The sequence below is a fragment of the Hyperolius riggenbachi genome, chromosome 2 (assembly GCF_040937935.1).
Source record: "Hyperolius riggenbachi isolate aHypRig1 chromosome 2, aHypRig1.pri, whole genome shotgun sequence".
NCBI classification, from domain to species: Eukaryota; Metazoa; Chordata; class Amphibia; order Anura; family Hyperoliidae; genus Hyperolius; species Hyperolius riggenbachi.
In genome coordinates, this window is record NC_090647.1 from 216854819 (window position 1) to 216881774 (window position 26956).

Consider the following 26956-nt stretch of genomic DNA (forward strand, 5'->3'; position numbering starts at 1 on the left):
GCTGAGCAATCCACCTCGGCGGTAATGGACGAGTTGAGCTCGTCACTACCGCCAAGGTGGTTAAGGGCTTGTTCACACTGCAGGCGTTTTTGTTATTTTTGTAAGCACGGGCGATTTTTCAAAATCTGAAAGCGCTTACACATTGATTCTCTATGAGATAGTTCATATCTAAGCGGTTCGTTTCTGATCCGTTTAGATAAGCGGTGCTTGAACCATTTTTGCAGCGATTCCGCCTCAATAGAAGGTATAGGGAAGAAAAAACGCTCACAAAACTGCTTTGTGGCGCAATTGCGTTTGCGTTTTAAGAATAAATACATTGTATTTACTATTTTCCGGGTCAAAGAGTTCACTTCCTGACTAGCGTCAGGGATTGAATTATCAAAACGCTCGGGAAAAACGCATCGGAAACCGAAAAAAAAAAACAAAAAAAAAAGAAAAATCGCCCACCCAAGCGCTGGGAATCGGAAAGAAAAAATGGCTCAAAATAAGCCCACTGCGGACGGACACGCGAGCCGAACGCAATGTGAACAAGGCCTGACTGTCATTTACCACATGTATACTATTTTCCTTTGAAACTTTAAAATCGATTTTCTCAAAAACTATAATGTCTTTTTGAAAAAGGTTTCCCTTGTTCCCACTGTTCTACTTAACATATCCTGTAAGTTTGGGGTTTATAGCATGTAAGGGGGCTTTGCTATTAAATGCTAAAGTCGGCAGGTTTTCAGGTGATAATCACAGCTAAATCCACGATCACGGGCCGGATTTCGACCACGATCACAGGTGCATTCGGAACTGAATCCGTGATCTACAGGTGATCACGAATTCAGAATTTGACCTTGTGATCAGGAAGAGCAAGTGGAGAGTAACTGTTCATTACGTTGCGACTGCATAGCAATCAAATCACAACTTAATCTGAATAGTGTAAAAGGGGCCTAAAAGTTCTAGAGGATGCTGTCATTGGAGAACTGTTAAGGGTTTGTTCACACAACAAGAGCTTTTCTAAGCTCTTTTTGATTTTAAAAGCTTTTGCTAATGTTATTCTATGTGTGTTCACATTGGAGCAACATGCTTTTGTAAAAATCTCCCATAGCATTACATTAGCAAAAGCTTTTCGAAATCACTAGTGCTTAAAAAGCTCTTGTAGTGTGAACAAGCCCCTAAAAATGTCCCTATGAGGTTTCCCGCTCGGTCTTGTGGGAGGGTAAGAACACACTAGGAAGAAATGCTAGCGTTGTGAAAAACGCAGCAGAAAACCCACATAATGCAAGTCAGTGGGTCACATGGAAAAATGCATATGTTTGCATTCTGCAATGTGCATTTTTAAAAAGGGCTTGCTGCATATTTTTCCAAAACGCATTAAAATTCGCATAAGGAATGTCAATGGTGACGCAAAGATATTGTGTTTTAGTGCATTCTTTTTTAAAACAAGTTTGATGATGTTTTTCCGCTTCCTGTTGACTTCCTAGTGATTAGCATAAAACGCATATCAAAAACGCATACAAAATGCATATGCAATTTATATATGTGAACCGCAAACCCATTAAAATGCACGCAAAACGCAAGAAAAATGCATGTGCGGAACACAAATGCAAAACACAAGCACACTGAAAACGCATGCAAAACACACTGAAAATGCACAAACGCATAGGCAGCAAAACGCTGCCTATCACGCACAGCCTAGTGTGTTCCTACCCTCAAGTAGACTAACGCTGATTTGTTTATCTCAATGAAATCTGCCTGAAATCTACTATTGCACTGAAGATTAGTTTTGCAGGGTCTTAAACTGCAGTTAGCGAAAATAGTTCAAAATGATTACTGAAATAGTGGTCCTTTAAAGAGAACCTGAACTGAAAATAAGAAGTCAAAATAACCATACACAGGTCATACTTACCTCCTGTGTAGTCTACTACTCAGTCTCTTTCTCCTCTCCTGCGTCCCGTTTGTCCACTGTGATCAATGGATTTCTCTGTCCTACATTTTAAAAATGGCCATTACCGCATAAAAGCTTCCTGGTCAGCACTCTGTTAAACTGTAATATCGCCCACTTGAGCCATAGGGAAACATGGACATTACCTTGCACATTCAGTTGTAACTGACAGCTGCTGAAATATAACTGACAGCAACTGGTATATTTCAGTTCTGACAAAATCTTCAGGTTCTCTTTAAAATAAAAAAAACTTTGAGTGATGGTGATCAGTGAAATGCAAATAATTCCAAGTTGATGCAGGATTATGTAAATATTGTTTGCAAATGCATGCGGCTTAAAAAATGGAGAAATCAGATCCTCCAAGAGGTAATTTGGTCGGTCCATATTCAAGCTACATAAATTTGCATGCACAATTTACAAAAATCTGCATCAACTCTGAATTATTTTCATGTCATTGAGCCTCTTTGTTGACCCCTGTTGATTTTTGTATGGTCACCTAAAGCTTACATTGTACATTTGACCGGTTCATTTTCAGGCTTTATATATTTGCAGACAGAATTTGCATAATATTGCATTAACTTTAAATTATTTTCTTTTCATTGACCGCTCCTATCTTCGAATTTTATCTTTAAGGCATCTTTTCCACAAACTGTTTCTAGGCAGTGAAATGCCTCTCAAACTCTTACAACTGCTCACTGCTGCCTGGTAACTGCTTGTCGCTGCCTGGTAACTGCTCACTGCTGCCTGGCAACTGCTTGCTGAGCACACAGCTCAACAGTTCGTGGAAAAGAGGCCTAAGGCCCCATACACACATCAGACCATAGTCTTTTGAAAATGAAAGATCACAGACCAATCTTACCACCCTTCCTGTAGTATAAGAGCCATACTCTGCACAGTCTTTTCTATGGAGCTGAACTCCACATCAGAAAAAACTCTTTGCAAGATGCTGCACACACAGATGCTGTACAGACACAAAAGATCTGTAGCTGCAAAAGATCTGTTCCTGCCAAAAATCCATTCCTGCAAATTACAATGATAGTCTATGAGACCTGCAGATCATCATACACACATGATTTAACTGACATTCATCTGCAGATCAGATCCAACAGGATGGATTTTCAGATCTGCAGATGATTGCTTGATCTGCAGATGAATGTCAGTTAAATCATGTGTGTATGATGATCTGCAGATCTCATAGACTATCATTGCAATTTGCAGGACTGGATTTTTGGCAGGAACAGATCTTTTGCAGCTACAGATCTTTTGTGTCTGTACAGCATCTGTGTGTGCAGCATCTTGCAAAGATTTTTTTCTGATGTGGAGTTCAGCTCCATAGAAAAGACTGTGTAGAGTATGGCTCTCATACTACATGAAGGGTGGTAAGATTGGTCTGTGATCTTTCATTTTCCAAAGACTATAGTCTGATGTGTGTATGAGCCTTTAGGCTTGGTGCACACTTGTCAGTGCGTGAAAGGTCACATTTTCTGTCATGTGCGTTTTTAGTGCATTTTATGTGCGTTTGTGTTTTTCTAGCGTTCTGCATGTGTTTTAATGTGTTTGCGGTTCACATTTACAAACGCATTTTGTATACGTTTTTCTATTGTGTTTTATGCAAATCACTACGAAGTCAACAGGAAGCAGAAATACATCAAAAAACATAGTTTATTTTTCAAAAACGCATGAAAAACGCATACAAAATGCATTACAGCGCTGCGTAATATGTTGGCGCTTTATAAATACAACAACAAATAATAATAATAATAATAATAATAATTACATTGCGTCACCATTGACTTTCATTATGTGCATTTTTGATACGTTTTGAAAAATATGCAATAAAACCAGCATTTTTAAAAATGTATATTTTAAAATGCATACAAAACGCATATGCGTTTTTTATGCGGCCCATTGACTAACATTATATGCATAAATGCTGCGCTTTATGCAACGCTAGCGTTTCTGCCTAGTGTGTTCCCAGCCTTATAGGCAGCCAGTCCTATTATCTTGCTTTGAGGTATTAAATTTGATTGTTTGCTCTGATCAAACACTATTCAAACACAAATGAAACTCTAGTAAACATAAAGTTACCTAAAATTACAATTTACACAAACTCAAAGTTAGCTGTGTTTCAACATCTTTGTTCCAGTTTTAGGCCTCTTTTCCAGGGGACAGTTGATAAGCAGTTAAATGCCTCTCAAACTCTCACAACTGCCGGCTGCTGCCTGGCGACTTCTTGCCGCTGCCTGATAACTGCTCACTGCTGCCTGGTAACTGCTTGCTGAGCACACAGTTCAACTGTCCGTGGAAGAGGCCTTAGTTTACATATAAAAAGGCATGGGAATATTGGCTTGGTTACTAGGAATGATCAATGAGATGTGTGTGCACATGTAGGCAGCTTGAAAATTGACCAATCGATTTAGGCCTCTTTTCCACGAACTGTTGAACTGTGTGCTCAGCAAGCAGTTACCAGGCAGCAACAAGCAGTTACCAGGCACCAGTGAGCAGTTGTGAGAGTTTGAGAGGCATTTCACTGCCTGTCAACAGTTCGTAGAAAAGAGGCCTTAAACTTTGGTGGCACTCGATTGGTCAATTTTCAAGCTACATACATTTGCATACAAATTGACATAGTCCTGCAGGAACTTGGAAATATTTGCATTTCATTAATCATCCCTACTCCATGATATACATTTTTTCTGAGTTTACGCAAATTTTTATGCAAATATATGCAGCTTCAAAATGGACCAATCAATTTAAACTTGGGTTTAAACTGATTTTTGCAACAACTCGGGAAAATGTGCATATCATTGATCATCCCTAATCCCTACTGCTTAGCATATCAGTAAGGCCTCTTTTCCACGGACTGTTGATAGGCAGTGAAATGCCTCTCAAACTCTCCCAACTGCTCACTGCTGCCTGTTAACCTCCTGAGCGATAATCCCGAGCTGAGCTCGGGGTATATCGCGCAGGAGGATTTCTCAGGCCCTGGTGGGCCAATTTGCATAATTTTTTTTTTGTTACACGCAGCTAGCTAGCTGCGTGTAACTTCCGATCGCCGCCACTCGCCGCCGATCCGCGACATGATTTAAAAAATAAAACATTTAAAAAAAAGTGCCGCGCCCCCTCCTAGGCGATGCAATTGTATCGCCCAGAGGGTTAACTGCTTGTTGCTGCCTGGTAATTGCTTACTGCTGCCTGGCAACTGCTTGCTGAGCGCACAGCTCAACAGTCTGTGGAAATGAGGCCTAAAGTTGGTGACTAAGATGCAAACTATTTCTGGCTAATTAGCTCACAGGGGGTTAGGTCATGAATGATGCCCACAAATGTTTTGTCTAAAGACCACTTGACAACTGCAGTGAAAAATCAGCTCTATTTAGAACTAAACTGAGAATGCAGAGAGGGTATTGTTTATGCCACAGCTACAAGCCAGTCACTGATCAGTATATAACTGTTTAAACAATAATGAAATAAGACAAGTGCTTATTACAGAAGGTTATTTTGCAGATATTCAGCTTATTAGTCTGGCCAGTCAGTTAACAGGTATTGTGAGCACTCCAGTGGACTGTTTGAAAAAAATGGATTTGGAGGTAAGGAAAACTATCTGTATTCTGGTGTTTGGATATTAGTTCATTTTATCAGGAAATTTAATTATTGCAGTCGCACGGACCGCGAGAGGTGAGACTCGCGTCCCTGCATTTTGCGCGGGTGTGTGTGAACGCGCAGAAGCGCACAATCACGATGGTCATGGAGACAAAGTGGGAGATTGTGCACCAATCCGTGTTTGTGCAGCGAGAATGATCACTGTTTGGCAACATGCGCGTGATCCTGCTGCTGCTCGCTCCAGCTGCTGATCGTTAAGAGGAGAGATGAATGAATGGGAACTCAGTTCCCATTCATTAAACTAAAGGCTCATACACACATCATCAGACCATAATCTTTGGAAAATGAAATATCAGAACAATTTTACCCCCTTCCATGTAGTAGGAGAGCCATACTCTACACAGTCTATTCTATGGAGCTGAACTCCCCATCAGACAGAAATCTTTGCAAAATGCTGCACAGAAAGATGCTGTACACATTCAAAAGATCAGTATCTGCAAAAGATCTGTTCCTGCAAAATGCATTCATAGGCCTGGTGCACACCAGAGGAGTTTTTCTGAGCGTTTTGAGTTTTTAAATCTGCTGCTAATGTTATCCTATGTGTCTGTGCACATTGGAGCAATGAGGTTTTGTAAAAAAAACCCATAGCATTACATTGGGAAGAGCTTTTGAAACATCTAAAAGCTTTTCCCAATGTAATGCTATGGGATTTTTTACAAAACCTCATTGCTCCAATGTGCACAGACACATAGGATAACATTAGCAGCAGATTTAAAAACTCAAAGCGCTCAGAAAAACTCCTCTGGTGTGCACCAGGCCATAGTCTATGATATCTACAGATCATCATACACACCTTGTTTAACAGACATTCATGTGCAGATCAGATCCACCAGGATGGATTTTCAGATCTGCAGATGAATGTCAGTTAAACAAGGTGTGTATGATGATCTGCAGATCTCATAGACTATGGCTATCATTCATAAAGCATTTCCGCATGCGGAAATGCTTAAAACAGCTGACTTTACCGAACACTCAGCAAAGTCAGCATTCATAAAGGCTCTTTCCGCATGAAAAAATGACACTACCGAGCAGAGTGATAAATCACCGCCTTGTGCGGTGATTATCGGAACAAATGTAGCAAAATGTTAATTCATGAAGATCACCGCAAGCGGTGTGAGGTTCGAGAAGTACCGCTCACTCTGATGTGGCGATAATAAAGTAAGTGAATGGAGACACACAGACCTCCCAGGCAGCTGCAGCAGAGCGGAACACGGAGAAATGTATCAACTCTGCAGCTTCCGTGTCTCCGCAAGCCTACCGCCAGCCTAGTTTGGGGAATCTGCACTGCTATCGCAACTGGATATATTTTTATGAATGCCCACCCAGAAGTCTAAAATACCGGCAGCGGTGTTTTCCCACATTGATTCCCCTTACCGACAGCTCCTTTATGAATGATAGTCTATGAATGCAATTTGCAGGAACGGATCTTTGGCAGGAACAGATACTGGTCTTATGTGTCTGTACAGCATCTGTGTGTGCAGCATCTTGCAAAGATTTTTTTCTGATGGGGAGTTCAGCTCCATAGAAAAGACTGTGTAGAGTATGGCTCTCATACTACATGGAAGGGGGTAAAATTGGTCTGTGATCTTTCATTTTCAAAAGACTATGGTCTGATGTGTATATGTGGCCTAAGTCCCCCTGTAAATGATCGCTGGCATCAATGAGATACTGCTATCAATCGTAACTAGGAAGTAAACATCCATTCATTACTTCCTCTTAGCATACTTCAACTAATGAATAGTATAAATAGTAGTATAGTATAAATAATGCACAAGGACATCGGGCATGATTCACAAAGCTTTTTTACCTGTTTTCCTCTGTTTTCACCTTATCTATGTTACATTTTAAGCTCCAAAGAGCAAAAATATAATATAATTAAGGTAAAAGTAATATTGGAAATGAAGTTAATCGGGAACAAATTAATTTGAGTGATTATTTTGCTTGTAAATGTACTTAAAGGTTATTTTTTTAATAAGGTGATATGTCATTTCTGAGAAGTTTTGTGAAAAGAGCCCATCTTGTGACCAAACAGTAAAATTAAACCTACATACATTAGGTACTGAGCTTTTTAATATGTATGTCAAGATGGTATATTACTGTTATTTATTATTTAATAATGGGCTTGTAATAAGTGATGGACGTAAAACTGAAAGAAATGCACCTTTATTTCCAAATAAAATGTATTCCCCATAAGGGGGGGGGGGGGGGGCTTTCTAGCGATTTAGCAGGGAAAGCAATGTCCCAGTGTGAACCTAGCCAGGGCTTGTTCACACTGAGTGTTTCCATTGTTTTTTTTAAATGCTGGCAATGTTAGAAATCGTCCTAAAAGCACTTATGCAATGTTTTCCTATGACAGTGTTTACATGTGAGCGTTTTGATTTCTTAGAAACTGCAAATGCGCTACATGTACCATTTACTGAGTGCTTCGGCTCAATGGAAGGTATAGGGAAATCGCAAAGTGCTTGAAAAAGTACTTTGTATTTGTATAGCATATGGGGTACTGGGAGAAAAAACACAAAAACGGGAGCCCAAATGGTGCAGTATGTCACAAATGATGAATATATTAACCTCCTTGCCGGTTATCCCGAGCTCAGCTCGGGGTAACCTGCGCAGGAGGATTTCTCAGGCCCCGCTGGGCCGATTTGCATACATTTTTTTTTTTTGTTACATGCAGCTAGCACTTTGCTAGCTGCTTGTAACATTCGATAGCCTAAGCTCGTCGCCGATCCGCCGTGCCGCCAGGCAGCGCTGAGGGGTGGATCGGGATTCCTTCTGACGTCCCGACGTCCATGACGTCATCCCGCCCCGTCGCCATGGCGACCAGGGAAGCCCAGCAGGAAATCCCGTTCTGAACGGGAATTCCTGCTTACTCCGATCGCCGGAAGCGATCGGAGTGGCTGCCGAGCTGCCGCTGCTCAGCGGCTATCATGTAGCGAGCCCTGGGCTCGCTACATGATTTAAAAAAAAAATAAAATAAAAAAAAAATGCTGCGCTGGCCCTTGTCGGCGGGAATTGGACCGGCAAGGGGGTTAAAAAAAGATTCTAATTCAGAATACTCACAAACGGAGCAGTGCTTTTCAGCGCTGCTAAATTTTGGCGCAGCCAGCGCCGCCATAGACTGTAATGGGAATCAGTCTATAGCGGCGCTCAGTGAGTATTGTCAGCGCCGTCAGAAGACGGAGCTGAAGTTGGTTAAAAAACACAATAATTCGACCTCCAGCTGGAAGCCAAATTATTTAATTCCCCCACTATCCATGGCGGCCTGGAGGGGGAATAGTAATTAATACGGGCCGAACTTGTGCAGAAGCAGGATCAGCCATATACCGGCTGACTCCTGCGCCCAAGTCTACCGGCGCCGATTTCAAATGTACGCCTCACAAAGGTAGGTTGCACTTGGGGCAACCGACCACTTCAGGCAAGTGGAGTGTTTGAGACCTCCACTCAGGTATACCAGCAATTCCGGATATGGTTGCTCTCTTAAAGTGGAATATAACCCTGCATTTCAACTTTGCTCTAAAACATTATTTACAGCATATTATATGCAACCAGCATTTTTTTTTTACTAGACCAGCATTGGAAGGGTTAAACACACAGCTTTAAAGTTCCTGGAGAGAACTGCTACCACATCTGAGGCTTACATCGATACATTTCAGCAAAACAAAATGTAACAACTGTGTAATGTGACTCACTCTCTCTGACTGCAGGAGCTGGAGGACAACCAAAGAGTGTGTAACATTCACCACTTGCTACATTTTGTTTACTGAAATGTATCGATTTAAACTTCAGCTGCCGGGAGCAGCTCTGTCCACAGAACTTTAAAACTGTGTATAACCCTTCCAATGCTGGTCTAGTAAAAAAAAATGCTGGTTGCATATAATATGCTGTAAATAATGTTTTAGAGCAAAGTTGAAATGCAGGGTTATATTCCACTTTAATAAAAAATCTTTTGCACCTTGAATTCCATAGGTGGTGGAATTCCACCCTGGGTTAGATGCACAAGACTCCCCTCACTGAAGAGCAGGGGAGTAAGGCACAGGAGAAGGAAAAGAGGTGCCCAATGTATATAAAATGCTCTAAAATCAATAAAAAGAAAAAAGTTGAGGTGGCTTACCTCACAGACAACTCACTTTAGGTAGAGAAATGTTTATGAAAAATAAGCGCGGGCAACGCGTTTCGTGGGACCATGCCCACTTCTTTAGGCCAAATAAAAGTGCTGTTGCAGTCTATCTGCCACACTTGGGGCGCCTCAACTAATTTCTAAACACAGGATGTTAACAATGTCTGTTTCCATAAAAGCAGGAAGTAGGCACACTGGAGATTTATTGCAGGATTTGTATCAGCTGTAACAAAGAAATGTTTTTTCTTTAAGGGTTATTATGCTGTTGCTTATCTTTTAGAGCAGAGAGGAATGTCCTCCTCGGCATCTATAAAATCAAATAAAAGACTGTACGAGGTGTGAAAGTGCGCCTTGAGATTAGACACACTCATCTTCTCTGCCTCCTATGTAAAATTGACATAAACTCAAGCAAACAAAGCTCAAAAGGCTCCATCCTAAAGGCCAAAAGCAGAGAAGTGAAAATTATCACCTGCCCTCTATAGGTGATAAAAAAAATAAATCCTTATTTATCACCAATGACCCGCACATTTCTTCAATTAACAATTTCAAAGTGGAGGAAATGTAGTCACTTTTTACCACATGCGGAAAATTAAGGAGATAAATCTTTGAGAATTATGCTACGTACACACTTGCGATAACTATCGTTTGCAAGGAACGATAGTTACCAGACGAATGATATTGGAAAGATTGGAATGCAACGATGGGATGCAGCGATCATCATACACATTTTAACGATCGTTCTCGCAGAAAAGACCGATCAGAAGGAAATGTTGCATACATATTTATGTAAAATAAAAAAAACCTATAACATGGAGTTACAATAGATACAAATATATGATTGTTAACTTGAAAACAAAGTTTAATTGAAATGAGCAATGTAACAATCTTTACGGCCGCGCTACAAAGGAAGTACTGAAGCTGGGCGGAATTCAACGCAGGCGCAATGGCCCTTGTAACGATCGTTCTCAGCCGATGTCTGTACACACTATAGTTTTGTAACGATTGTCGGTAGATACGACACCAAAGCGGTCCTGGGGGAGCTGGTGCTTTCACACCAATTGTCGTGAGGCGGTCCTCAAGTTAATATCTGAGTGTAGTGACTGTACAATGTCATATTTCCATGAAGTCCTCACAAGTAGTAAAAAAAACCCACTAATTTGATACGTTGCCAGACAGAAACAATTTTGAGGTGAGCCAACAGATTGCAATGATTCTGTTATAGCTAGCTAAAGTCTTTTTTACATTCTTACTTTACAGTACTTTATAGAAAAATATTTAATACAGAGGTTTTTTTTTTTGTTTTTTTTTTGCTTGTGGAATGAATCCTCTTCCATAAATCCCACACAGACATTAGAACTTACAAACTGCTTTCAGTGCGCTGGCTGGGTTTCAAACCATCCCCTCAAATGAATCGCTTACCTGTTTCAAAGTGGTTGCTAGTGCAGGATCCTGTTGGCAACAGTATCAAAACCGAAGGAGGGGTCCACATACAGGTTTGATCCAGGAACGCTGAAAAATCTTTATTTTGACATCAGACCGTCACAGCCGATGATCATTTCGGGGCCACCACGGTCCCCTTTGTCAAGGCATAAGCAGATAGGCCTAGTGCACACCAGAGCGGTTCAGCTGCGTTTTGCGATCTGCTTGCGGCTGCGGATACGCTTGGCTAATGTATTTCAATGGGCTGGTGCACACCAGAGCGGGAGGCGTTTTGCAGAAACTCATACTCCCAGGCTGCTGCAGATTTTGGATTGCGGAGGCGTTTCTGCCTCCAATATAAAGTATAGGAAAAACGCAAACCGCTCTGAAAAACGGCAGTTCAGAGTGGTTTTGCAGGCGTTTTTGTTACAGAAGCTGTTCAGTAACAGCTTTACTGTAACAATATATGAAATCTACTACACCAAAAACGCTTCCCAAAACCACAAAATGCTAGCTGAAACGCTACAGAAAAATAAGAAAAAGCGTTTCAAAATCTGATAGCATTTTTCGGATCTGCTAGCGGTTTTTGGTGTGCACCAGGCCATAGTCTGCTTATGGCTTGACAAAGGGGATCTTGGTGGCCCCGAAACGATCAGCGTCTGTGACGGTCTTATGTCATAACGTGCTGGGAACAATAAAGATTTTTCAGCGTTCCCAAATCAAGCCTGTGTGCAGACCCCTCCTTTGATTTTCTGGGTGTCGAACCAGGGGCCAAGTATTGCAAGACAATAGTGTTATCCAATATATATTCTTTTCTCCCCCAACCCCTTAACTGCGTTAAGCTCTTTTCACATTTTCAAATTTGACTTTTTTCCTTACTGAGAAGCTTTAGAGAGGTAGGTTTGTCATCGCAATGCGTGGCATGTTTAATGCAGAATCCCAGAGAGCGGATGTACAGCTACAATTGACTTTTAAGTGAGGTACATTCTGCATCCTACATTCCAAAGTGGCTCTGCTGTGAAATGTAACCACCCTTATTCTTTCACTTACAAGTGTTACATGGTTTTTGTAGCCTTTTAGCATAATGGTGCTTTCACAGGAAACTGCATGACATCTCTTCAGATTGCTTTATAATTTATTTTACCTGGCAGTGTTCCTAGGTTTCTAAACAAGATTGCGTATGCAGGTTATTTTATTTTTAGAGACCTAGGGTAGAGTATAATTCATAGAATAAAAAAAAAAACTCTTCCTTTAGTCATTCAACTCTATTTAGTCATTCAGTAATGAGATATATTGTAGACAAAATGAATACAAGCAAAGTGTAAGAAAAAGTAACATGGTCTACATGGAAGAAATAAGAAAAACCTTAGTGCAGGGACTTCATTTACTAAAGTAATCAAGTCTGAGCTACTTTTGCACATTGTGGTATTGCTTCTTTGGTCTTATTATGGTATTAGCTTTTCACTATTCTCACCTCTCCCCTGCCTGCCTAACACAAAACTCTCCTACACCTAACGCTATGCTCTAGTGTTAGGCAGACCTGACACTAACCTCTAGTGTTATGCAGAGGAGAGGGGAGGTTAGAGTTAGGCTGGTTTCACAGTGGGACGTTACAGGCGCACGTTAGTGCAGCCTGTAACGCAGCCCACCGCACAGCAATGAAAAATCAATGGGCTGTTCACAGTGCCCACGTTGCGTTACACAGTAACGCTGCGCCATAAGTCAATGTACTGCATGCAGTACTTTGTAAGCGGCAGAGCCGCGTTAGACTGCTTGCACATGCTCAGTAACATTGGGGAGGAGCGGAGAGCGGCCAGGCACATGGCTAATTAATATTCACTGCACTCAGTGACGTGCAGTGTTTACTTCTTGGAACAGCCGCTCTGTGCGGCGATTGGCCGGCGGGACCACGTGATGCCACATGCGTCGAAGAGTCCGCATCACGGACGCCAGAGTGAGCTGCACAACGCGGCTCACTCTGACGTCCAAAGCAGGGAGCACTAGGCGTTGTGTTAGGGGCACATTATGTGACCATAACGTCCCCTAAAACGCAACGTCCTGGTGTTAAACCAGCCTTAAGGCTCATACACACATCAGACTACAGTCTTTGGAAAATGAAAGATCACAGACCAATCTTACCACCATTCATGTAGTATGAGAGCCATACTCTACACAGTCTTTTCTATGGAGCTGAACTCCACATCAGAAAAAAATCTTTGCAAGATGCTGCACACACAGATGCTGTACAGACACAAAAGATCAGTATCTGCAAAAGATCTGTTACTGCCAAAAATCCATTCCTGCAAATTGCAATGATAGTCTATGAGATCTGCAGATCATCATACACACATGATTTAACTGTCATTCATCTGCAGATCAAGCAATCATCTGTAGATCTGAAAATCCATCCTGGTGGATCTGATCTGCAGATGAATGTCAGTTAAATCGTGTGTATGATGATCTGCAGATCTCATAGACTATCATTGCAATTTGCAGGAATGGATTTTTGGCAGGAACAGATCTTTTGCAGATACTGATCTTTTGTGTTTGTACAGCATCTGTGTGTGCAGCATCTTGCAAAGATTTTTTTCTGATGGAGAGTTCAGCTCCATAGAAAAGACTGTGTAGAGTATGGCTCTCATACTACATGAAGGGTGGTAAGATTGGTCTGTGATCTTTCATTTTCAAAAGACTATGGTCTGATGTGTGTATGTGGCCTTAGGCAGAGGAGAGGGGAGGTAGGTGTTAGGACTCTTCTGATAGTTAGTTTTCTCCTTGCTGATTGCGTATTAGGCTGTTGACCTAACAGATGAATCAAGCCAAGTACCTAATTTAGTAATAATCCTTGTACGGTAGTGACATTTCCTTTGCAGTCAACTGCTTAACCTGCCTGGCGTTCTATTAAGATCGCCAGGGAGGCTGCGGGAGGTTTTTTTTTTAATAAAAAAAAACTATTTCATGCAGCCAACTGAAAGTTGGCTGCATGAAAGCCCACTAGAGAGCGCTCTGGAGGCGTTCTTCCGATCGCCTCCGGCGCCCAGAATAAACAAGGAAGGCCGCAATGAGCAGCCTTCCTTGATTTGCTTACATCGTCGCCATAGCGACGAGCGGAGTGACATCATCGTCAGCCGACGCCCTGACGTCAGCCGCCTCCGATCCAGCCCTTAGCGCTGGCCGGAACTTTTTGTTCCGGCTACACTGGGCTCAGGCGGCTGGGGGGACCCTCTTTCGCCGCTGCTCGCGGCGGCGATCAGGCAGCACACGCGGCTGGCAAAGTGCCGGCTGCGTGTGCTGCTTGTTATTTGAGCCAAATCGGCCCAGCAGGGCCTGAGCGGCAGGCTCCGGCGGTACTGGACGAGCTGAGCTCGTCCAGACCGCCCAGCAGGTTAATGCTAAACCGGGTAGCATGTTGTTTGCAGGGCTGGATTTGTGGGCAGGCCATAGAGGCCTGGGACTAGGGCGGAGCTTAGGGAGGGGCGGGTTAACAAGCAGGCAGTGTCCTAACAGCTGTCCATGCCAGCCCCAAAATAACGGCAATGTTGTCCGCAGCCGCCCCCAAAGTTCCCCCGCTTTGCACTGCACACAGTACTATGTCTGTGTGTGCAGAAGTGGCGCTGGCAGCATAAAACAGGGGCAGATTTACTTTTGTGACAGGAGCAGCAGCCACATCATTGCAGCTCTGCCCGCTGTCATTCACTGGTAATCCCTCTGCCCTCCGCCCCCATATTCAGTTTCAGCCAATCACTGCTGAGGAGGCAGCATGAGGAAGTGCCAAAGCTGGGCAGAGATTGGTGGATGGCTGGTGCTGGGAACTGATTGGTGGTGAGTGACTGCAGGCGGGTTTTCTGGTTGCTGGATGTGATGGAGAAGCTCGTGGACAGGACTCCGGAGACACTGAAGAAGGTACAGGATGGAGGGGAATGGGAGAAGGGGGTGGCTCTGGCGTCGGGATCACCCAAGGGGAAGCCTGGTCCTGTCTGCCTTTGTTTTAATTAGCTCACATACACTGTCCCCACTGCCGCTCAACTCTGCAGTTCCAGGTGCTGCCCAGCGTCATTGTTGACATGGGGTATGTGTCAGAAGTCCTCCTTTCACACTGACCTGTAACGAGTCCAGTTTCTATAGTCTGTTTTATTTGGGCTTTTGTCAGCCTGTGTTGGTGGCCTTGGCTGGGCTGGCTGCTGATGCTTTGCTTGAGAGCGCGTGGTATGGCCTCGCCCCCTGGCTCAGTGAGGCTTTATGGTGGTAAGTGCTGGGGTTGCTGCTCTGTATATGCGCCCAGTATGAGAGTGCCCTCTGCTGGATAGTAAGCCATAGTGGGAACCTGCCTAGCTCTGCCCGGCAAGCTGAGTTTGAAGTGCTTCGATGGACTTGGAGGAGATACTTGCAGAACTCTAGATGGAAGATTTCTGTTGGGCTGGAGTCCCATTTTGATTGGTCAGGATAGGTGACCGGGCCCCATACCTCACTGCTATAGAGCAGGATTGGGGTGATGATGCTGTCGAATATCTTTGCCCACACTCTCACTGGTGGTTTTAGGTGGTAAAGCTGTCTTCTGATGGCATAAAATGTTCTTCAGGCTTTGTCTTTCAGGGCCTGTACTGCTGATTGGTTGATCTCCAGCCTCTAGGTAGGTGTAGCTGTTAGTGGACGTAGGTGTAGCTGTTAGTGGACACCAGTGGGGAGCCATTTAATATAAATGAGGAGGTAGGGGTTTTATTTCCATTCTTCCTCTGGAACACCATCACTTTTGTCTTCTTTGGGTTGATGGGCAGTGCCTATGTGGTACAGAAAGTCTCCAATACTGACAGGCTGTCCTGTAGTCCTTTCTCTGTTGGGGAGAGCAGCACAAGATCATCTGCATACAGCAGGAACTTCACCTCCTGCAGGAGGAGGCCTGGAGCTGGGGAGGATTCCAGGGCTACAGCCAGTTGGTTAATGTATATGTTAAAGAGTGTTGGGCTCAGACTGCAGCCCTGCCTGACTCCTCGACCCTGCTTGAAGAACGCACTTCTCTTCCCATCTACTTTCACACTGCATTGGTTCCCATTATATGAACTCTTGATGACATCATAGGTTTTTCCTCCTATTCCACTCTCTAGGAGTTTGAGTCAAACACCTTCTTAAAATCAACAAAGCAAGCGTGTATTTTGCCTCGTGAGCTGTGGACATGGGTCTTGATGAGGCTGTGCAGTGTGTAGATGTGGTCGGTTGTGCGGTGGTTTGGCATGAACCCGGCTTGGCTTTTGCTGAGTACGTCCTGCTGTGTGAGGAAGGAGAGGATCCTCTTATTGATAATGCTGTTAAACAGTTTCCCCAGTGTGCTGCTGACACAGATTCTTCTGTAGTTTGCTGGATCATATCTGTCTCCATTCTTGTAGATGGGTGTTATGAGGCCTTCACTCCAGGCCTGAGGAAAGGATCCCGCCCTCAGAATAAGGTTGAATAGTCTTGCGAGTGCCTCATGTATTTCCTGGGGGCTGTATTTGATCATCTCTGGCAGGATGCCATCGGTACCGCTAGCCTTCTTACATTTTATCAGCTTTGTTCTTTCTCTTATTTACTGCACCGTGATTGGTGTATCCAGAGGGTTTTCAAAGTCCTTGATTGTCTCCTCCATGTCCTTCAGTTTTGCGGCTATTTGTTTCTGCTCCAGGGTTTGGTTATTTTCTGGGATGTCTTTGTAGAGGTTCCTGAAGTAGTGGAGCCAGATGTGGCCATTTTGGATATGAAGAGGGCTTTTTTTAGGCTTTGCACCGATATGCTTCCAGGTCTCCCAGAATGAGTTGTCTTGGAGGGAGTCCTCCAGCTGTTGGAGTTTGTGGGAGATGTGGCTCTTTTTTTTTTTCTGCCTGAGGGTGTTTTTGTATTGTCTCTGTAGGTGGTCATGGGTTTCCCTTAGGTCTTGGTTGTTGGGGTCTCTGTGTTTTTGGTTAGAGGCTGCCCTTAGCGAATTACGTAGAGCCTTGCATTCACTGTCAAACCATTTTTGGGACTGTTTATTTGTGGATCTCTTGAAGTTGGTCTGCTTGAGGCCTGCTTGTACTGCCATGGTATGTAGGATGTTACTGAAGTCCTTCACGGCATGGCTGACACCTTGTTGGTTTGGTTCATATGGGTTGTTATAAAAGTTTGTCAGCAGTTCTTGGATTTTGGCAGTTTTGGTCATGTTGGTGTATTCGGTGGCAGACTGTTTGGGCCATTTGAGGGGTGGTGGCAGCTTGTAGAGACCGGTCTGATGAGGCTGCTGTGTGGTTGGTTTGTCGGTGGATTTCAGGTACAGCAGGATTTGGCTGTGGTCTGACAGGTGTGTTTCAGGGGTGACTATGAGGGCATTGATGTTTATGGGATCTGTGTCTGTGACAGCATAATCTACCACACTGCTGCCTACGTGTGAGTTCATAGTGAATCTCCCAAGAGAGTCACCCCTGGTTCGCCCATTCATTATGTATAGGCCAAGGCTCCGACACAGGTTCAACAGGGCTTTCCCGCTTTTGTTTACGGTCTTGTCATAGCTGTTTCTTGTTGTCTGCATTGGTTCCTGGTAGTAGCTCTCTCCTCCAAGTATGTATGTGTTTCCCTCAGAGGTCAGATAGTCCTTCTCTGTGCCTGTTCTCGCATTAAGGTCTCCATAGATGAGTACTCTGCCCTGAGACTGGAAGTGGCTGGCTTCTCTTTGTAGGATCTCATAGATGTCAGGCTTGTAGTAAGGGGAAAACAAACACGTATTTCCACTGCGCTCAGACGTAATCCAACCACAAGGATGCGACAGGTTATTCACCAGCAGCTGCTCCAATGTACTCTGGGACCAAAGCACTATGCTGATAGAGAACAAAACAGGAAAAGGAAAGGAGCGCTCTCTGGTGCATTAAAGGGAACCAGAGAGGATGACACATACATACCTGGGGCTTCCTCCAGCCCCATACGCACGGATCGCTCCCACGCCGCCGTCCTCCGCTGCCTGGATCCGCCGCCACCGGGTCCCGTCATTGCCGCGAGTCGGCAAGTCGGCAAGCGGACGCGGCCAATTCTCCGCATCACAGGGTGCTCTCCCCATACAGATACGCATGTGGCTGCTTACTGCGCAGCTGCATGCGTACGTGTATGGAGGGAGCCCCTGTGATGCGGACAATTGGCCGCGTCCGCCGGAAGTGACGGGCCTGGTACCGGCGGATCCAGGAAGCTAAGGACGGCGGCGTGGGAGCGATTCAGGCTTATGGGGCTGGAAGAAGCCCCAGGTATGTATGAAATCCTTTTCCTTTTTTCACCCCCCGTTCCTCTCTGGTTCCCTTTAACCTTTTTAATCACTCTTTCGCAAGATATAAAATAAACGTACACAATATAAATGTCAATAAAGCTTATCACACTCTAGGTCAATGACGTACTAGGCGCAGGGCAGCTGCCGACATCACTTGTGTCCCTGGCCCCGCTGACGCTACCGGAATTCCGGATTCCTGCTGCTACTGGCCATAGCGTGGAGGCGTTTACGGAGAGATACCATTCCCAGGACATGGTGACATACACCTAGAGTGTGATAAGCTTTATTGACATTTATATTGTGTACGTTTATTTTATATCTTGCGAAAGAGTGATTAAAAAGGTTAATGCACCAGAGAGCGCTCCTTTCCTTTTCCTGTTTTGTAGTAAGGGGACTCTGTTGGGGGGATGTATGCTGCACACAGGTACATGTCGGACTGAGACGGTGAGGATGGAGCTGTTTATTTTGATCCAGATGTGGCTGTCACCTCGTTTGATTGCTTTGATGTGCTCTGTAAGCTCCTCCTTGTACCAGATTAGTATGCCTCCTGAACGACGACCCTGTTTAACGTTCTTGTTTGTGAAGATACAGAGAATTTCCTGTATGCCATGGGTGCAAGAGATTCATCCTCTGCCTGGGTCCATGTCTCCAGGAGGATTTGAATATCAATGTTTTCAAGTCTCTTTTTAAAGTCTGGATCATTTGTTTTGCATCCAAAAGCTGAGGCATTCAGCCCTTGAATGTTCCAGCTACTGATGAGTGATGTCATTTTGGGTCTGTATACCTTGTAATGAGCAGGGATTGTCATAGGACTCAATATTTTCGGGGTGTCGCATCAGTATACTATATAAAGTGCTACACAAAGTCCTGATTTCCGCCGTGTTTCTGTCCTCCCTTGTTCCGTGTTGCCATTGTGGGTCAGGCGGTTTCCTCCGCATTTGTTGTGTTTGTGGGGGCTCTCTTTGGTAACGCTTTATTGGAGTTTGCCATCTGTGTGTTGGATTAGGTCTTTCTTGGGGTGTCTGAGGTCTATTAAGTACCATGTCCTTAAACTCTGACTCCTTGTTTGCTAAGGTGCTTGTTGTTGTACAGATGGCGGTGAACTGAGATTGTAGGGTGCTGTGCCAGTTGTATGCCTGGTGAGGATCTGAGATTGGAGGTCAGCTTTGCATTGATTTGTTGGATTGTCTGGTGAGAGATATCTTTTCTTGGGAGCAGAGAAGAGAGGATAATCTTTGTATTGGGGAATTTCAGCTGTGCCCTTTTTGCAATTTGTGACAGTTTGTCTGTGATGGTTTCTTGGTCTATGGTGTTTTGTTTAATGTCATTGGTCCCGGTGTGCAGGATGAGATGTTTTGGGTCAGTGAAATGAGGCGCAGGTGATTTTAATGACATTCTTCCCTGGAAAGAGTCTCTTTATGTCCAGGTATGTCCCATTAGAGTCTATAATCAGCACAATGTCAGGACTGCGAGGTCTATAGGAGCCATTTGCTTGGTGTTTAGGCTTAAGCTCTGGAGTGTTGGGTGGGGCAGCTCTCTCTCCCCCCCCCCCCCCCCTCTCTCTCCTTTCCCCCCACAATGTATTTATATAGCACTGACATCTTCTGCAGCACATTACAGAGTACATAGTCATGTCACGGTCCTCAGAGGAGCTCACAATCTAATCCTACCATAGTCATAGTCTAATGTCCTACCATATTATTATTATTATGTATTTATATAGCCCTGACATCTCCTGCAGCACATTACAAAGCACATAGTCATGTTACTGGCCTGTCCTCAGGGGAGCTCACAATCTAATCCCAACCATAGTCATAGTCTAATGCCCTACCATATTATTATTATGTATTTATATAGCCCTGACATTTCCTGCAGCACTTTACAGAGTACATAGTCATGTCACTGACTGTCCTCAGAGGAGCTCACAATCTAATCCGACCATAGGCTAATGTCCTACCATATTATTATTCTGTTATGTATTTATACAGCTCTGACATCTCCTGCAGCACATTACAGAGTACATAGTCATGTCACTGACTGTCCTCAGAGGAGCTCACAATCTAATCCTACCATAGTCATAGTGTAATGTCCTACCAAATTATTATGTATTTATATAGCAGTGGCATCTTTTGCAGCACATTACATAGTACATAGTCATGTCACCGACTGTCCTCAAAGGAGCTCACAATCTAATCCTATCTTAGTCATAGTGTAATGTCCTACCATATTATTATTATTATTATTATTATGTATTTATGTAGCACTGGCATCTTCTGCAGCACATTACAAAGTACATAGTCATGTCACTGACTGTCCTCAGAGGAGCTTGCAATCTAATCCTACCATAGTCATAGTCTAATGCCCTACCATATTATTATTATTATGTATTTATATAGCACTGACATCTTCTGCAGCACTTTACAGAGTACATAGTCATGTCACTTACTGTCCTCAGAGGAGCTCACAATCTAATCCCTGTCATAGTTTAATGTCCTATCAAATTATTATGTATTTATATAGCACTGACATATTCTGCAGCACTTTACAGGCATGTTACTGACTGTCCTCAGTGGAGCCCACAATCGGTGATATAATATTGTGTTTCCGTGTACACACTTGGTGGTGGTGAGGGGAGGGGAGTGGTTTGTTGATTGCTGGCCTAGGGCGGTAAAAAGTACAAATCCGTCCCTGGTTGTTTGGAACATCGTATAACTAGCAAACCAATGAGTGATCAGAAAAATATCATAACCTTTTATTGAAAAATGACCACAACCGGTGGCTGTGGTTTGACCGAAGTTAAGCTTCCTGAGGCCTTATTAACAGTGGGGTGTTGCGTTGTAATTCAACGTTAGTCCCAACACAGCATTACAACGCAATACAAAAAAAGGTGGTAACCCACATTAACGCTGTTACTGTTACATACAGTAGGTACAGCAAAGCATACATACAATGAAAAGTATGCTTTCCTGAACCAGGTAACACACTGCAGCAGTGCATTACCATAACGCTACACGTTACAATGCGACGCTAATCTCGCACTGTGAATGTCCCATAGGATTAGTGAACGTCCCATAGGCTTAGTGAACGTCCCATAGGATTAGCAATGTAGTGCAGTAAGACTTTTATAACGCAGCTCTGCAATGCCCCACTATGAATGAGGCCTGAATGGGTGGGACTTAAACTTACTCTCCAAGCAAGACATGGTGAAGCTACTGTGTGGCGAAAGATGTGATTTGCTCATCCCTTAGGTGGCAAAACCTTTTTGTTAAGAGGACGTGTAGAGTATACTTACTATATACTTAATGCTGGGAATACTCGATTCTCCGCTCAATCGTTTTTGCCGCTCGATCCTCAACTCTATTCTCTTATCTTCCGCTCGTTTTTTTTATTTTTCTTTTTTTTCCATTCACTTCTATCAGAAATCGAGTGGCAAATCGATCGAATGTGAGATTGGACATGTTCGAAATTATCGTTCGAACCCATCTATCTGCTGCAAAAACGCGTTGTATATTCCCAGCATTAGAAGTGTTTCTAGTTTTGATCTCAACAATCCTCCTCCAGATGGCTATTCTCTCTAGCCATTTCCTATGCCATTGATGGGTTTTTGGACATTGGATGGACATTTGAACTAGACAATTGAAGGCTACCTGTATGCAAGGACAGGAGGTTTTGACATTTTGGCTTAGCCTATTCCTAAGCAGCACAGGCTGCAATTCTTTTATACTTTGAGAAAGTGATTCCAGGTTTTGGGCTTCAGGTACTACCAACAATGTGGGCAAAGTTCCTTGTGTCTGCCTGATATGTGTGCTCTGGGATTTTGCTTATAGTGGTATACAGTAACTCTTTTAATCATCTCTATCATACATGGGTTTCTGTGGGTCTTTTTTTTGCCTTCTTAATGAATGCCTTATTGAGAGCCTGTAGAAATCCCAGTCTGATAGGCATGAGTATGTATGATTACACAGCATTGTTTAGCTGTAAATTATAGATTTCACTTCAAGCACATAAACAGGTTTATCATTTCTGAGCTTTATTATTATTATTATTATTATTATTATTATGATTATTATGATTATTAAGCCCCAACATATTGTATAACATACAGCGCTGCACACTAAATAGGTTAATATACAAGGTAGGACATACAAAGAACTCACAACAAAACAAGATCATGCAAATGTCTTTGATAACAGTAGTTCATTGTTATGTTCAAAATAATCTGTTTTAAGATGGCCATACAGGCGACTTGTTGGCCAATCAACAATCGATTCGATTATAATCTGATGAGAATCAGTGCTGCCAAGTGCATGTCCAATCGACATGGCCACCAATTCTGGGCCAAAATTGTTCACATTGATCGGATGAACATGCTGCAAGATGTCGCCCTGACTTGCTCGATTGGATGCGCGGCGGTAATGGTGATATTGGGTTGAGCGACGAAACCCCCGTCGCTGATCCTGCAATATGTCTGTATGTATGCATGCTGTAAGTGTGCATTTATACATTACCGGTCCTGTGTTGCCGTGGCCATCTTTCCTCCGCCGCTCTTCTAGTAGCTGCATAGCACACTGGCATGTGGGCCACGACAGCAGCGTGCAGGGCCGGGCCGAGGCATAGGCTGGAGAGGCTCCAGCCTCGGGGCGCAGTGTAGGTGGGGGCGCACAATTCATTCAGCTGTCATTCCTAATTGTGTATGAAGCAGAAAGAAATAAGAAAAGGGGATACATAGCAGTGACTGCAAGCCAGATAACTAGATATTAAGGTGTTGGGGAGGTTGTGGACCCTGTGGCCCTCTTAGTCTAATAGCAATCAGAGTGTGACAGACAGCTGAGGTGGGAGGGATGGAGGGGCGCACTTTGGTGTCTCAGCCTTGGGTGCTGGAGGACCTTGTCCCAGCTCTGGCAGCGTGTATGCAGCTAATTAAAGAGAAGCAGAAGATGGAGGGGTATCATGACACAGGACGGGTAATGTATAAACCCACACTTACTGCATACATTACATACATACACAGTGACGGGCTTGGCTGATTCCTGAGAGATTTTATGCTAAAATTGATCAGGAATCAGCCTGCAGTGTATGGACAGCCGACAGATCTCTCTCTAATCAGATTCGATTAGAGTAGATTTGTCTCATGGTCAAATCTACTCATTATCGCTAGATGTATGGCTACCTTAAGTCCACAAGAAGAGGGTGTCAGACAGTGAGGTTGAATAAGGCTGCTGGAAACACTAGGGGTGAGGGTCCTGCAAGAGGCTTACAATCTAAAGGAACTATATGCTGTCTGTCTGTCTGTCTGAGCTTTAAACAGCCAAGCATATGGTTTTTGACATGAAGAGTTGTTGAAAGACTATTTCTGTGCTTGGATAATTATATTATATTGGAATGTATAAAGCATGGAGTGGATGGTGGTTTTGGTATTACACCATGCTTGATTAACCTCCCCAGCGGTATGGACAGAAATGTCCATCCATAAAAACGTGCTGTGAACAGTATGAACGTGCATACACATCAATACTCTCCTGCACTGTATACTAGACCCTTGCTTGACACATTTTGGCAAGTTACAGGAAAAAAAAAGTTTTAAAAATACATTTTATCACTTTTTGTAAAGAAATCCTGGGAAAATTGAACGCCGGGGAGGTTAAGAGATCTGAGCAGTTTTTGAAAGCTTGCTGTTTAATCTAGGTAAATAATAAAGCAACAGTTTAGTCCTAAATTTTCATTAATTACATAAGCTAACCCATTACATTCATCTGATTGAATTAATGGAACTGGCACGAATCCTTTGCAAAAAGTACTATTGCAGCTATATTGCAATAGAATTGTATTGCACCTGTTTGAAGCATTCATTTTTACATCAAAATATATATTTAGTATTTGGAGTATGGTTTAGGCCCCATTCACACTTCATTTGTTTTCTTCCCCTGCCACCACAACTCATAGCCAGGGGCAATGGCGACTCTGTGGGATGGAAGTAGCGAAATAGACTCAAGGATTTCGCTACTTCCAGCAAACTCTGCAGTGCATTGACAAGTGATCCGTGCCTACCACATGGATTATGCAGTGAGGAAATGCGGTATGTGTGAAAGCACTGTTGTGGCGCCTAGAGCAACGAAACTACAGTGACATACTTCCTGTCCAGCAGGGAGCACATCACTGGGTGGGGGGCGGAGCTATGCATATTACCCTGTCAGCGGTGCCGAGCGATTGTCCTGCAGAGAGCTCTCCTGCTGCATCACACCATGGGCCATATGCAATTAACTTTTTCTCTTGAGTTTTCTCCTAGGAGATAATTTTTCATCTTGTATTTAAAATAATTTTTTAGCACTCTGCAATTGAAAAAGGACCAAAGATAGGTAAAAAAGTATTACTAAAACAATTTTGAGTACTTTCTTGCTTGTTGGAGGTTTAACATGCATTTTATTTACAAGTTGTGAAAATATCATCTAGGAGAAAACGCAGGTGAAAAAGTGAATTGCATATTGGGCCCATGTGTGAAAGTAGCCCAAATTATTGATTTAAAAAATGGGAATTTTACGAATGGAGTGGTAAGTCCTCTTTGATTTAAAACAAAGTTCAACTTTCAACAGTTACATTTCTGTTTTAACAATGGGATTCTTTCTTCTATATTTCAGTTAAGAAGACTTTTCCCAAACTGTAAAATGTACCTTGAGAACAATAATGATATCCCATGTGTAAGAAAAATTGAAGTAGAGAAGACCCAGACCACAGCTGCACACCATACCGGCTTGAATGGCTGCGTGGGTACAGATCCAGTAGTGCATGATTACAATGAGCTCATACTTCTAGACAGCTTCCCCAGAGCTGCAGATGCTAAAGATTGGGACAACACTTTTCAGAATGGGCCAGAGTGCTGTGTTGCACTTGGAGAAGATTATGGTCCAACTCCTGTACAAGGGAGGTAAGTCCTCTTATGTCTTGCCTAATATTTAACCAACATGTGCTCTAGCCATTTTATTGCATTGTATGTCTTATCCCAGTACAAGTAAATGAAACGGGTATTTCATGAAAACAATCATTCACCTATATAAAGAAAAGGAAAGTTCATAACTGATGGATCACCTGAGGTGAGGTTCAGAGCAAAAATCAACCCTTGTTGGACTTCCACATAAAATTGTGGCTTGTTACACCAAAATACCATTGAATTCCCATTAATAGATTACGGTATGTATCGCTGAGGAGTCTGAAACACTCATTTCTAAGGGCTGGTGCACACCGGAGCGGGTCTGGAGCGTTTTTCAAAACGCTTGCAGGGGGAAAACCGCTTGGCTAATGAAAGTGAATGGGATGGCATACACCAGAGTGGTTTGTTTTTTCCACAAAAGCAAACTCGGGGGCTGCAACATTTTTTAGATTTCTGAGGCGTTTCTGCCTCAATGTTAAAGTATAGGAAAGAGGAAAACCGTTCTGAAAAACGCTAGATCACAGCATTTTTTCCAGGCGTTTTTTGTTACAGAAGCTGTTCAGTAGCAGCTTTTACTGTAACAATATCTGTAATCTGCTACACAAACGCTCCAAAAAACGCTAGGCATGTTTAGAAAATGTCTCTAAACATGCCTAGAATCTGAAATCTGCTTCAAAAACCTCTAGCGTTTTGCAGATCTGCTAGAGGTTTTTGGTGTGCACTGGGCCTAATTGTACTCAATAAAAGGTATTATTGTCTAACTATGTGCAATGAGTCAATTTTAGAGACCTACTGTAGAAACTATGATGGGCAATGCCAAGTTCTGTTTCATAAATAAGTACATTTTTTTTTAAACACTTCTGGAAGATCACTTGCCAAAGTAACTACTAAAACGTGCCACTTTGTTCACAAAAGTTTGAAGGAAAAAAAAAAAAACATTGCTCTTCTCCAGTTGTGAAGTCTACACCAGCAGTGCATGTTTTGTGGAAATCCAGAGGTAGTAAATTGGCTCTACTGAAACACTAATTACATCACCTGTAAATTGTTTATCTGCAAAACCTGCACTGTTGGTGGTACTTGGACACTGGCTTAGGGTAAACCTAATATTTTAGAGTTGCAACTATTGGACTTGTGTGTTGTTTAGGATTGAGGCTTCAGCAAAAAAAAAACCTCACATAAAATTTCAGGGGTCAATTTTAGAAGATTCAGGAGGCGGAGGAGGACTGCTAGGGAGCAATCTGCCTGGAGGGGGCTGGAGGAAGCCCCAGGTATGTATATACTGGCCCTCTCAGGTTCACTTTAAGGAAGTGTCCAATTTGCTCATGTTGACTGAGTGCCTGAGTGAGTTATATGCAGGAGCTGCTGCAGATCTTTCTGTGGTACATTTTTTCTTCTTCTTGTTTTTAAGGTCTAAGGCTACTTTCCAATCAGGACGTTGAGTCTGATGAGACGTTAAGGTCGCACAACGTGCCCCTAACGCAACGCATCGTGCACTATAACTTGGACATTATAGTGCATTCTTTAGCCCTGCATTTGGTGCACCGTTTTCGTTGCACAGTGATGGAATGAAAACGGCGCATGACACACCCACACACCACACACCACACCGCGCACACACCACACACACACCACACACACACCACACACACACAC

At 43.2% G+C, this 26956-nt stretch overlaps 1 protein-coding gene across 1 annotated transcript in view; it reads left to right on the plus strand.

Annotated features, from left to right (window-relative positions):
- OCA2 (OCA2 melanosomal transmembrane protein) overlaps window positions 1-26956 on the plus strand; it is a 489993-nt gene that overhangs the window by 73473 nt on the left and 389564 nt on the right. Inside the window, exon 2 of the mRNA XM_068268142.1 lies at window positions 25014-25300. Within this exon, the coding sequence (XP_068124243.1) occupies window positions 25041-25300 (260 nt within the window). The 5' untranslated portion in view covers window positions 25014-25040. The remainder of the gene's footprint in view (window positions 1-25013; window positions 25301-26956) is intronic.